This window comes from Aquila chrysaetos, chromosome 17 (genome assembly GCF_900496995.4).
Source record: "Aquila chrysaetos chrysaetos chromosome 17, bAquChr1.4, whole genome shotgun sequence".
Taxonomy (NCBI): domain Eukaryota; kingdom Metazoa; phylum Chordata; class Aves; order Accipitriformes; family Accipitridae; genus Aquila; species Aquila chrysaetos.
In genome coordinates, this window is record NC_044020.1 from 6,331,813 (window position 1) to 6,344,824 (window position 13,012).

The 13,012-nt window shown below is 40.8% G+C and overlaps 1 protein-coding gene across 1 annotated transcript; it reads right to left on the bottom strand.

Annotated features, from left to right (window-relative positions):
* Nucleotides 1-1,778: 1,778 nt before the first annotated feature.
* HSP90B1 (heat shock protein 90 beta family member 1) lies at nt 1,779-12,786 on the bottom strand. Its single transcript, XM_030041186.2, has 18 exons — nt 12,638-12,786; nt 12,024-12,123; nt 11,215-11,356; nt 11,020-11,136; nt 10,306-10,637; nt 9,363-9,474; nt 8,546-8,662; nt 7,818-7,934; nt 6,341-6,478; nt 6,173-6,250; nt 6,020-6,085; nt 5,493-5,762; nt 5,011-5,256; nt 4,604-4,740; nt 4,115-4,193; nt 3,845-4,000; nt 3,243-3,341; nt 1,779-2,043 (listed from the first exon to the last, which is right to left on the bottom strand). The coding sequence occupies exons 1-18, from the start codon at nt 12,684-12,686 to the stop codon at nt 2,014-2,016; spliced, it is 2,385 nt and encodes a 794-aa protein (XP_029897046.1). The 5' UTR covers nt 12,687-12,786; the 3' UTR covers nt 1,779-2,013.
* Nucleotides 12,787-13,012: the final 226 nt, after the last annotated feature.

Below are 13,012 nucleotides of genomic sequence, written 5' to 3' on the forward strand. Positions count from 1 at the left end.
CTTTATTATTTCTGAAATTGAATTAGATGTCATCCTAAAACCAATCAAGGCACTGAGAACTTTAGCTATGTAACAGAGCAAAGGTTGCTTAAGTCTACAAGTTAATTAACAAACATTAAGAATACTGTAGCAAGGAACCCTACACTTCCAATATTCCTCTTCAGTTTGTTAGCTGCACAAGCACCCTTAACCATACACTAGGCCTGAGCCATGTTTACTACTCAGGCTGGTCAAATAAGAGATCTAGAGGAGTGGGTATTGATGGTACACTCAGAAGTGTATCACTAGAAGTGGTATTTTAGGAAGTATTAAATCAAAACCTCAGCAGCAATTGACTGCTACAGATCACAAAAGTTGCACTGCCATAGTAGAGAGGACCATGCCTGAAGAATATGGTGCACCTGCCCTATTCAGTAACTTACTAACAAAGGACTGCAACTAAAGCTGCTACTGCTAGCAACTACTACACTCCAGGGTTAGACTACTCGGCATGCTCTAGTAACAAAAGGCTCTTAGAGTGCATCTAAGACCACTACAGTGAGCAAAAACCAAAACAACCCCGAACTCCCTCAAAAAAACCAAAACTAAGCTCCCATTCCTTTTTTTTCCAGTCTCAAACAGCATACTTCAATAAAGCCAACATCTCTGTATAAACCCTAACACAATAACCACACTGATACATCACATTGCTATTTATTGGATGGAAACAGTATTTGGGCAATATAGAAGAAGCCTAATAAAAGTAAATGGAAAGCAAGTTCTTCAGGTCAGTGTTTAATGCCCTTGCCTATTAGAAACAGTTTATTTTGCTTCAGATTACAGCACCTCAAACTTCACAAAAGTTCTGTCTGTGAAACAGAAGAATGGTTCTTACACAGTCGCTATATAGAAGCACTACTCCCACATACTTCTTCCACAGAGGAAGGCAAAAAAACTTAGTGTAAACACTTTTACCAACCCCATGAAGGTGTTTCAAAGTAGATGCACCAGTGAGAAAATGTAGTGCTTCATCCAAACAGCACATAAAGCTAATATAATGAAGAGAAAGTGGTGCCTCCTGTTCAACCTGTCTACATTATAATTTGGTACCAACAGATTTAGCTTGAGTTAGATTAAGTATCTACAGTGCTTTGCCATACTGAAGACATAGAACAAGAGTGAAAGAGTTAAGGAACAACAGCATTAAGGAACAACGGTAAAAGATAAGAGCTTCCACCTTTAAAAAAAAGAAACCAACCAACCAACCTGTAGAAAGCAGGTCTGCTGCAGCTATAGGTCAAAGGCAGGGTTACCAAATACCAGGGAGGACAGTATAAGCTCACAGGCAGTAAGCCACTTCTGGTGGTTGTTCTTCAGATTTAGTGAAAGGCGATTTTTTTTTTTTTCTCCACTCAGCTCACCCGTAAAAGCTACCACTGCCTATTCTGTACAGTGGAGTCAGTGCAAACTGGCAGGATTTCAGTTCCAATGCCATTTTTAAATGCCTTATCTTTAAGATGGTAGTACATACATAACTTCTTGAATACTTTTTTCAACTAGCAGGTTCAGTACAGCTCTCGGATACCAGGTGTATTTTGGCTAAACAGCACAGCAGGGTTGTTAACACAAAACGCAACCATAGGCATATGCTACGCAGTTAAATGTGGCTGTGCCAATGTGGAAAGAAAGGCATGAGGACTGCAAACTGTCATACAAAGGACGTGAACACTCAAGACAATCCCTTTGTTTCTTTGTGCTAGCCCACAAGATGAGCTTCCTATGTATAAATTTAGAGTTAGTGGTGTTTGGGAACATTTTATTTTGTACATGACAAGATTTTACACCAAGTCAGTTAAATAATACAAATTTACATTCATGAGGAATGTTTTTAGAAAAGTGAACTTAAAAAAAAAACAACTCCTTTACCCTTAAACCCCAATACCATCCCTCAACATTTTACAGTGGAAAAAACCAAAACAATCTAATTCACATTCCCTCTCAATCCCCCAATGCAGGACAGTAGGTGAGTGCAGCTTACAGTTCATCTTTCACATCTGTGGATTCCTGTGGAGACATCAAAGAGAGAATCAGAATCTTGCTTTCTGAAAGTGCAAAAGGTTGTAAGAGCTGTCCCAGAAGAACTGAACCTAAGTATTGCTGATGCTTTCCAAAGCACTAAGTGATACAACTTTCTAAGGAGGTATTAAAGTCAAACTTCTGTTCAAATGATGCCATGTTAAGCCTTTGCTATTAAGAGCAAAAAAAAAAAAAAAAATTTCAATCTGCTCAAACATTAGCAGTAGATCTAGTGTACCATTTCATCTTTAATACTTTCTAAGCTATCTTTCAGGCACAGTATTAGTGCTGTTAATAGCCCTATTCTACTTGATTGCAGAGCTAGGAAGCACATCTGCTTTCCAGTCAGTAGTCAGAAACCTTAATCTGCAAGTGTACTAATCCAACAAATAGAGCATGACTTTGCTCCTTTATAATTTATTACTGTCACTGCAGGTTATACTGCTGTGTAAATGCAATAGTAACAGCATCAAAATTAAGTAATTATAGTACAACAAGCATTGTTCCTCAAATTTATTCTTAGGTAATCTGACATTAAACAGTAGGCAAGAACATCTCTATAAGCTATGTATTTGCACTAGTCACAAGATGTCATCTTGCAAAAGCAACCTGAGAAAGCAGGTCCAGTTGGGACCTCATAGTAACTTTGTAAGTTATTATCAAGAAACTGTGGTATTGCAAGAGTTCAGCATATCCATCAAGACATCATTAAAACTGAAGACATTTGCCAAGTGAAGGCTGACTGCACACAAGAGCTGAACTGTTTTAGAGGTAGTACTGTTGTCTATAGTGTTGTTTCAAGTCTGTATTGTTGTAAGCATTTAGAACTATACTCTTGCCAATTCATTGATGTTATTGCCCACAAACTGTGGAAATCCAACCAGTAACATCAAGTTCACTGTAGAGGATTTGCTGCTGTTTTCTTGCCATAGGGCACTCTGTTACAATCTCTTAAGCTTAATTTAGCTCCAACTTTGAACATATTTAAGTGTTTTCTTCTTACAACATAGTTTGATAAGGAATGAAAGGTAATTTGTGCTGTAGTTTTCTTCCCTCCAAAAAAACCTTGGAAAACCTCACACGGAGAACTAGTGTCATGAAAGGCAAAGTGAACAAGTTTGTTGCCAGAAAGCACCACAGACAAAACTGCATATAAGTATTGGTAAGAGTCAAGCTTGAGACCGTACCTTCTGTGTTTCACCGTCTTCAGCATCAGCATCCACCTCCTCTTCATCTTGCTCTGCCTCCTCAACTGCATCTTCAGGCTCTTCAGGTTCCTCCTCCACCTGTAGGAAGGTCACAAGCAATATGCTTTATTTGCTTAGGATATTTACTAGTTGTGGACTAGCTAAATACAGGCTATGGAAGGATTTGCTATCAGTTCCTAACATTTGCCCCAAGCTACCTGATGAAGAAAGCAAGTTCTGTTTAGCATTGACATGCTATCATGCCTCCTCCGGTAAGATAACAAGCGTAAGTTCTTGCACAGCATTATGAAAACCCATATTACTTATACCCACTTATGAACTTCTCCATTAATGAGATGGGCGCATAATCAAAGCGTAATCAAAGAGCAGAATCTCAAGCAACTGGAAGGAAGAGTGGAAGGGAGGACATGAGCATGAAGCACAGACTCATCAGCTTCCCACCCAGGTACTTGAACTGGGCTCCTGGTGGCCCACCTACCTGTAGGGAAGCTGGATACATTTCATTTTATACAAGTCTATCAAGTATCTGCTTTTTAAGATGGAGCAGCCAATTATCAGCCCCAAGTTGAAGGCAAACTAACCTTTGCATCCAGGTCAATGTTTAAACTTAAACGAAGCATCCTTTCTATTCTGTCTCCATATTCCTTAGTGTCTGGTAACATATATCCCGATCTCAAAGTTGCAGTTTCAAATAATACCACTGCAAGATCTGAAACCGTTTTGTCATCTTCATTTTCCTAATGTGGAAGAAAATTTAAAAAAAAAAACCAAAAACAAAAAAAGAAACAAGAACTGTCAAGTAGGTTGTATGCAGCCAAGCAGTCAGTATTTCACTACTGTTATTTGTTTACCTTTACTCGCCTCAGCATGTCCTTGATCAGTGGATGCCTGGGGTTAATTTCAAATGTCTTCTTTTGACTAGCATAGTAACTGAAAATAATAGAAGTTACATCACTAAGTTTTGAAGTACAGGACCCAGCTACACCTTTAAGCCCATGAATACTGACTACAGCCACAGTAACAAATGTATTCCTCCCCCTGCCCCACTTTAATACTAGCTTAACTCTAAAAATCATTCAAGTTACTAAGACAGTTCATCTTCTCTTGTCACCAAATGACAGGTAGCAAATGCCACTGATGAGTCTTGCTCACCAGGCAGTTTTACATACTGGGCTTTGAAATAACAATGTAAGACTATGATGGAAACTGCAACTTGGTTGTAAGTGACCTTAAAAATACAAAGGATTATCTGAACCAGATGGAAGCTTGGTGTGCCCACACCAAGCAAGGGAGGCCATCAACTACATTTCATGTCTACTACTACATAACTGAAAGCTTACTTTGTAGATATATCTTTCCCAGTTTGGTAAGCTTGAGCCTTCATGATTCTTTCCATGTTACCCGACCATCCATACTGACTAGCCACAAGAGCACATGGAGACTGGGTTAAACGTTGAGATAGCACAGCTTTTTCAATCTGTAGAAAAAAAAGCCTTAATGTTAGTTCACAGAGCTAATAGCTTATACAGAGAATAAAGTAAATAACTGAAATTTTCTGTCACTTCAATATTTTCAGAAGGCTCTAAGATGACACTCTATCTTCCTGAAATAAAGGTTTTAAACAACACGTTTATCCATAGACAGAGAAACTACTGTCAAGTCTCAACACTCAAAGAATCTGCTAGGTGTGTTGTAGCAAGTAAAACTGCATTTACAAATAAGCTTTACATACAGCATCACATTTTACCTTGTCTTTTAGAGCTTTGTCTTTCATCCAATTTAAGAGTGGTTCAAATTCCTTTTCCAAGGCTTCCCGACTCTCCTTAGACTTTTCACTTTCTTCAAACTTAACTCCTTCTTTTGCTACATTCTGAAACCTCTTGCCATCAAACTCTGGCAGAGCCTGAATGCAGTATTCATCTACAGGTTCAGTCAGATAGATCACTTCATAGCCCTTTTTCAGAAGACGTTCAACAAATGGTGAAGACTCAGCCTAAGATGACAAAAGAGATCAGATGCCAGTTTAATTGCATTGGAACCAGCAGCTACTGAAACCTCTACAACTATTTGACAAATGTTGGTACAAGGAAAACTGAACTGCAGCAGTAACATAAGCGTGGAGTCTCCACATTTACACCAAATACACAGTTCACAATGTTTATGGTACTACTTCAACTAGAAGCCATAGTATTTTTTTCCCCTCTCCCTCTTTCTTCCACACTCACATACCTCCTTTCTGCTGGCACCTGCCATGAAATAGATTTTGTCTTGCTTCTCTTTCATTCTTTCCACATACTGGTCAAGGCTTGTGAGGTTACTTTCATGATGGGAAGACTGGAAGCGTAGAAGCTTAGCCAGTCGTGTACGATTGGAGTGATCCTCAATAACTCCAAGCTTTACATTAGTACCAAACTCTTTCCAGAATGTGTCATTGTATTTTTCTTCTGCAATTTTCTTGATCATATCAAGAGTTTTGCGAACAAGTTTCTTTCTGATCACCTAAAAAAGCAGCAATACCAAATTATAACAATAAGCACTTGGCAGAACCCTCAATTCAACCCCACTGCAAAGGAGATATTCAAGACACTTAGTGTCCCTGATTTGAAGTGAACAGAAGTAGTCTGAAAACAGCAATACATGGGTTTCCTGTACTTCAATTTCACACTCCTTATATAAAGTTAATCAAGCTACTATTCTTCTAAATCTTGCTACTGTCTTGTGTTTACAATGAAGTAATTTAAGATCAATTAGCTTACCTTCAACAATTTATGCTGCTGAAGTGTTTCACGAGATACATTCAAAGGAAGATCATCGGAATCCACCTAATTGAGGAAGAAACTTCTTAAGTATAGCTAACAGTATTTGAAGATTAAAAAAATCAAACACAAGTTAAGACTTATAATACTTACAACACCCTTAACGAAGTTAAGATATTTGGGCATCATGTCATGGAAGTCATCAGTGATGAACACTCTTCGAACATACAGCTGAATTACAAGAGGAAACAGCAGCCAGGTTATGTTTCTTTTTTTTTTTTTTAAGACATGAAACCATACCCACACACTTGCTTGTCCTACCTTAATGAAATCACTTTTTTTGGATCCATATTCATCAAACAGGCCACGTGGAGCAGAATTAGGAACAAACAAGATAGATTTGAAAGTTACTTCCCCTTCAGCAGTGAAGTGGATGTAAGCCATTGGGTCATCATGGTCCTGTGAAGAGAGAATTCTTTTAATTGACATGGGGAAAATATTGGCGAGTTAATACATTTCCAGTAATAAGATGAGTTTGCCAAATAAGTGCAATTATTTTACAAATAAATTATCTAACTATGCTTTGTTAGAATCTATTATGGAGACAAAAGTTCCAGATTCAGACGAGTGACTCACATAGAAGTAACCTTCCTTGAGACCTACTAGTTTTGTCGCTGTGGGGTTTTGTTTTTTGTTGGGTTTTTTTTTGTTTTGTTTTGTTTGGGGTTTTTTGGTTTTTTTTGTTTGTTTGTTTGTTTTTTACAAGCCAACCATCAAAAAGTCATCAACAGCACAGTAACCAATATGGTATCAGCACAGTTAAGAAACTCCCAAGTAACACATTATGCTGTATTTACACATAGAGACAACGTTGTTTCTAGAAAACTGTATCTTCCTCTTTCTTCCACCATGTACAACACAAACACCATCACTGTGATTAAATAAAAACTTCCCTGTCAACATTTAAACACATCAGTAAGCTCCATATGAGCTGGAACATATGACTTCTCAAACCTAGGCCACTCAACACTTGGGTGGCAGTACCTTCTCTCTGGAAAAAAGATTAACTCCTGACTGAGATGCTGTACCTGTCCCGGTTTCGGCTGGAATTAAGTTAATTTTCTTTTTAGTAGTTGGTATAGTTCTGTGTTTTGGATTTAGGATGAGAATAATGTTGATAACACACTGATGTTTTAGTTGTTGCTAAGCAGCATTTATACTAAGTCAAGGACATTTCACAGCTTCTAATACTGCCCTGCCAGCTGAGGCTGGAAGTGCAACAAGAAGCTGGGAAGGGACACAGCAAGGACAGCTGACCCAAACGAGCCAAAGCAGTATTCCATACCATATTACATCATGCCCAGTATATAAACTAGGAGGAGTTGGACAGGGGGCACCATGGCTCAGGGATTGGCTGGGCATCATCAGCAGGTGGTGAGCAACTATACTTGTTTTGTATATTCTATTATTACAATTAGTATTATTTTCCCTTCCTTTTCTGACCTATTAAACTGTCTTTATCTCAACCCATGAGTTTTACTTTCCCTGTCCGATTCTCTCCCCATGCCACTGTGGGGGTGACGGACGAAGCGAGCAAGCAGTTGCATGGTGCTTAGATGCCAGCTGGGGTTAAACCACAACAACCTCCTAGGCTCTCTGCAATTCAGTCTGTCTACTGACAGCAATTAATTAAGTCTTCAGAAATAGCCCATCCTATAAGCATTCAGTTTTGTTTACACAGCAAGAGATACTACAGCAAATCTCTTGCTTTGGAACAATCTTGAGGCTCAGAGCTTACCTTGGAAAAGGTTTTGTAAAAAGCTTTGTATTCATCTTCTTCAACTTCTTTAGATGGTCTCTGCCAGATTGGTTTTATGTCATTCATAAGCTCCCAATCCCAGACAGTCTTTTCAACCTAGGTATGTAAACACCATAGTATAATAAAGACTCATTCTTTATTTCAGGTTAAGTCAGTTAAAGACACTCCACTGACACTAAGTCATAAAATAGCATGTCAAAAATACATAGTCTTTCTAATTTACAAAATAAATTATGCAATGGCCTGGATATTCTCATTGAAGTACACACATCAGCGTAACACATGGGAACAAAACTTAAGTCTACACTACAGTGTGTTGTCCTATGTACATTTAATGCATTCACTGAGTATCAATACTTCTGTTCTACTGCCATTCCGAAAAAAGCTTTCCAGCAGAGCATACCCAATTTAAACTAGTCAACAGTGTCAGATTACTGAAGTCCACTACTATGTCAAGCAGTTCACTCCAGCATTTATAATTAGTTCTGGGACCACTGCCTCACAAGGCAAGTGTCAGTCATTTGCCTGATTTCAACCAAGTCTGTTTTGTTTAGTCTTCTTTCCTGACAAGATGTCTAACTGCACTTAAACAGGATTGCTGTTTGAAAGCATACACACACTACTGAAGTGCACCTCTGGAAGACTACCTATGAAAATTGCTGAACTATCTGACACGAGTTACAAACCCCAAGTGTGACAAAGCTTACCTTCTTAGTTTTTGGTTTCTTTTCTTCATCCTCCTCTTCAACTGCAGCTTCATCATCATCTGTTTCTTCTTTCTCCTTTGCCTCCTCCTCTTCAATGGGTTCTTCAACAGTCTCAGTCTGAAGAGACAACTGAAAGTGGGGACTTGGACTGCTTGGCTTCCTACCAGGAATGTTCTAATATTCTCTCAAACAGCTTAATCTCTCAGAGCACTAACTTAACTTGTGGTATTTGCCTATCACAAGCATTTCTCTATAGGTAGCTATGGCTTTTTCAGTTGCATTTTTCATGAATACATACTTTCCTTCAATACACTGGGAAGCCACTATACTCAAATTTAAGTTTTTCACAGCTTTACATTTAGCTTTACACATGATGCTAATCAGAGACAGGGGTTCTTTTCAGCTAGTGCTACACCAAGAAAACATCAGAAGAACAGGCCTAAAAGTTGAGACGCTGCCCTATTTTCAAAAGGACACCTAACCATGGCCCTGCTTGAGAGCTTACCAAAGCTTCCAGCTACCAAAGCCAGTGGAAGATTATCTTTCTTAGTAATTGGCAGAGTCTTTCTCCTTTGGTAAAGTTCTTTGAATCAGAATAAAACCAAGTTCCTTGAAAATTTGTGATTTTAACAACACACTAACTTTTGGAGAGCAAGTAACTAGTAAAATACTAGCCAGAAGAGTCAGGAACAGAAGAATTTTAGAAATTAGACAACTAGAAGTTCTATGGTATGCCCTCATCCTTCCTGAAAGATCTGGCCAGACAGTTTTCACAACCAAAGCTCATCCTGTGCAATGCTCAGTTAAATATACTTACCTTGCTGCTCCACACATATATGGGGAAGTTTATGAACTGTGAGTATTTCTTTACTAGATTTTTAACAGTATCCAGCTCAAGATAATCCGATGCTTCCTCCTTCAAGACAAGGCTAAAGAAAATAAAAAAAAAAAACTTCAAAGTGCTGGACAAGTACTTTAAAATAGTTTTACAGGAGGAGATGCAGTTTCCTACTGTTGCAGCTATAGCAATTCAAATTTATGCAAGTGAGCTTTTCTTAGTTCAGCTCCAAGTATCTCTTAAAAAATACAATCCCTACTAAACTGCTCCAATGAGAAGGAAGGGATAATTGATTTCAGCAACTGGGGCAGAACACAACATCCAGAAATCTAAACAAAAACCTCAAATCATACTGATACTTATCAGGACTTTGATGCACTCTCACCAGCTTTACTTGGAACTAGAGCACTGAGATGAACTTTTTCGTACTAAGTGCCTTCTTCAGGAAGGAGTCCTCTAAACCCAGGCTAAATAAATTTATCTGCTCACGAAAGCAATGAAAGTAAGACTGTCAGACTAACTAGTTTGCATCAGACCAGTCTCGCTGGTACATAAACAGCAGCCAGTTTCCAAGAGGAAGCTCTACAGCCCCTGTACAGGTTTTTGACTGGCCACAATTGTTGAACTGAATGAGTCTGCAGGCAGCTGAACTGTCTGGAATCACTTGCTGACAGTTAGTTGTCAAGATGCTTGTAGTTTTCTTAGTTCATCTAATGGAACGTGAAGCGATCTACATTATCACTCCACATTTATTTTGGATGCAGTTAATAGCATGTTTCTACTAAACTGAAAAAAAAGCTGTGTTACAAGAATCAAACAATATATGAGTCACAATGCTAAAATGATCCACATATTCCAATGGGGAAAGTGTACCCACAAAACTTTTTTTTTCCTCTTAAATCCAAAGAAACTTAATACTTACGTTATGGTTGTGCCACGTCCTAAAGTGTTTCCTCTTGGGTCATCAATCACAGAGAATTCATTTGAATCTGACTCCCAAATATGTTGAGTATCATTGTTGTGTTTTGATGTGACAATAACTCTGTCTGCTACTAAGAAAGCAGAATAAAAGCCAACACCAAACTGGCCGATTAACTCAGATGTTGACTGGCTATCATCCTGCATTTCAGTCATCTTATTTAGGAATTCACTTGTACCAGACTTTGCAATGGTACCAAGGTTTTTAACTAACTCCTCTTTTGTCATGCCAATACCCGTATCTGTAACATGAAGCATGTTCTTCTCTTTATCGCACTAAAAAAAAAAAAGAGAAAGATGCAGTTTGGCTTCACTTTGAATCTCTAATACATAATACAGTGCCACAGAAAAGTGGCAAGTAGAGCAGCAGCTATTCAAATTCAAACGTGCCTGGCTACAATAAGTCGAATCTGCAATAACTACACTACCACCTTTGAAGTATTTAAACACTTCAGTTACCCTTTATAGAATCAGAAACACATTTTCACCATTACAAGAAGAGTAGTCTTTGATAAAGTTAGTTACAAGGGTCCTGATGCGGTCCTAGTTTGTATCTGCATCAGCATTAAGCCAAAAATTTAGGTTTAATGATGCACTATCTTTTTACATTCCTCCCACCACTCCTCCATAAGAGATGATTGTACCTAATGCTTCTTACCTTAATTTTGACCGTAAGTTCCTCATTACCAGCAAGAGCATTTTCATCAGTTAAGGATATTAACCGTATCTTATCTAAAGCATCCGAAGCATTCGAAATAAGTTCCCTCAGGAAAATCTGAAATAGAAACCAGTAGTCAGGAATTCCAGAACACACACAACAGTTTTAACATGCTCTACTGATAAAAGCACTAACCTCTTTGTTTTTATATAAAGAATTGATAATGAGTTTCATCATTCTGTTCACTTCTGCTTGAAATGCAAACTTCTCAGATTTTTCTCTGATTTCTTTGATCTGGGATGCATTTAGGCCGTCTAGTTGGATAGCTTCTTCCTCTCTGTTAGGACAATGAAAACCTGTCAAATAGTCTTGTCCACAAACGGTATCACTAATCTTATCATCTAGCAACAGCAATATTAGTCTAGTTAGAACAATACCAAGACCCTTAATCCCTGACACAGCCCAACAGTTACATGACCAAAGGAGGTAAGTGCAAGTCAAGCTATTCTCAACTGCATAACCTTCATCTAAAAGTTGAGTGAAAATGTATGCTTGCAAGCAAGCCTTTTTTGCTAAATAGAAATTCAGGGAAGCATACAGGTATGTTAAAACCACTGGAATCCTCAGCATGTGGTATACCTCACAGGAGGTGAGGCAGTTCATGGGCACAGAGCCATTTCATCAGTAGGCACTAAACTCACACCATTTACCACATGCAAGAGTAAACCCCTATTAATGTATTGGTTTTTATACAACTATTGATATCAGACAAAATCAAGTTGAATATTTCTGACTCCAAGTTCTCAGGCTCACTTGTATTTAGGAGGTAACAGTCTTTTCCAGAAATATTTTATTTCTTCCAGCTGACTAGATCTCTCTTTTGAATGGTGTTCTCCCTTATTTCTGAGGCCTTAGCCCATTACTGGTGCTCGAACGGACCCTTCAGAAGCAAGAGAAAGCCTTAGCGTTTCAGAAGTAACTTACCCAGAACCCCAGGTACTAACCTCTGAACAACTTCATCATCTGTTCGAGACCCTTCTCTGCTTTTACCCAAGTCATCTTCCACGGTCCCATCCACATCCACCTCATCCGCTCTAACCGACACTAGGAAAACAAGGAATCCAACCACCTCAGCCTGATCCCCACCACACGCCACCCAAGTTCTCTCCCCGCGGTTTTAGGCTCAGTTCTGTCCCTCCGCACCCCTCCCCAGGAAAGTTCAGCCCAGCCGCAGCCATCAGGGATGGGGGAAGGGGACGGACCCCCCCCCCCCCCCTCCGCCCCCGCCCCTGACGGCGCATGAGCCGCCTTAGACGTTCCGGCCCGTCCCCGTCCCCCCCCCGCCGGCAGCCCGCTCCCTGGAGAGCGGCCGCCCGGGGACCGGGCACGGCTCTCCCGCTCCCCTCGGTCCGCCCGCGCGGAGAACAGCGGGGACGGGGCGAGGGGGAGAATGAGGGGTCCCCCCCCGCCCCAAAGACGCCGAGGGCCCCACCTCGCTTCCCGCCGGGCTCCGTCCCCTCACCCTAACAAAAAAGGGGCGAAGGACGGGGGGGGCTTTTGGCCGACACCCCCCCCCCCCCAACCCGCCAGAAGCTTCTAGAAGCCGGCGGGCACTCACCGGCCAGGAGCAGCGCGCACGCCAGAGCGAGCCCCCACACCGACTTCATGGCGACGTGGGCTGCGGTCGCAGAAGAAAACGGCCCCAGGCGCTCCCGAGCCCGCCGCAGCCCCCCGCGCCGCCGCCGCTGCCGCCGCCGAGCCCGCTGGAGCGGCCGCGGCCCTCCCCCTCCGCCTTATCAAGCCGGGGCGCTGGAGGGCGGGGGGGGGAGCCGCTCCTCGACTGGCCAATTGGAGCGTACCACGCCAAATACACAACCAATGGGAAGCCTGGAAGGGAGGGGCCTGCAGCTATCGCCGCCAATCGGGCCTTTCCATGTGCGGTTTCCTGCGGACGGAGCGTGGCCGGCGCCGATTGGCCGGGCGGAAGGGCGCT

Bases quoted from the DNA above. Each gene is read 5' to 3' on its own strand.
- HSP90B1 (XM_030041186.2), bottom strand. From the start codon at position 12,686: ATGAAGTCGGTGTGGGGGCTCGCTCTGGCGTGCGCGCTGCTCCTGGCC. The intron at 5,257-5,492 runs GTATGTGAGTGT...TTGTCATCTTAG, and splicing joins CAGGTGCCAGCAGAAAGGAG to GCTGAGTCTTCACCATTTGT. The intron at 4,741-5,010 runs GTAAAATGTGAT...TTTTTTCTACAG, and splicing joins ACAAAGCTCTAAAAGACAAG to ATTGAAAAAGCTGTGCTATC.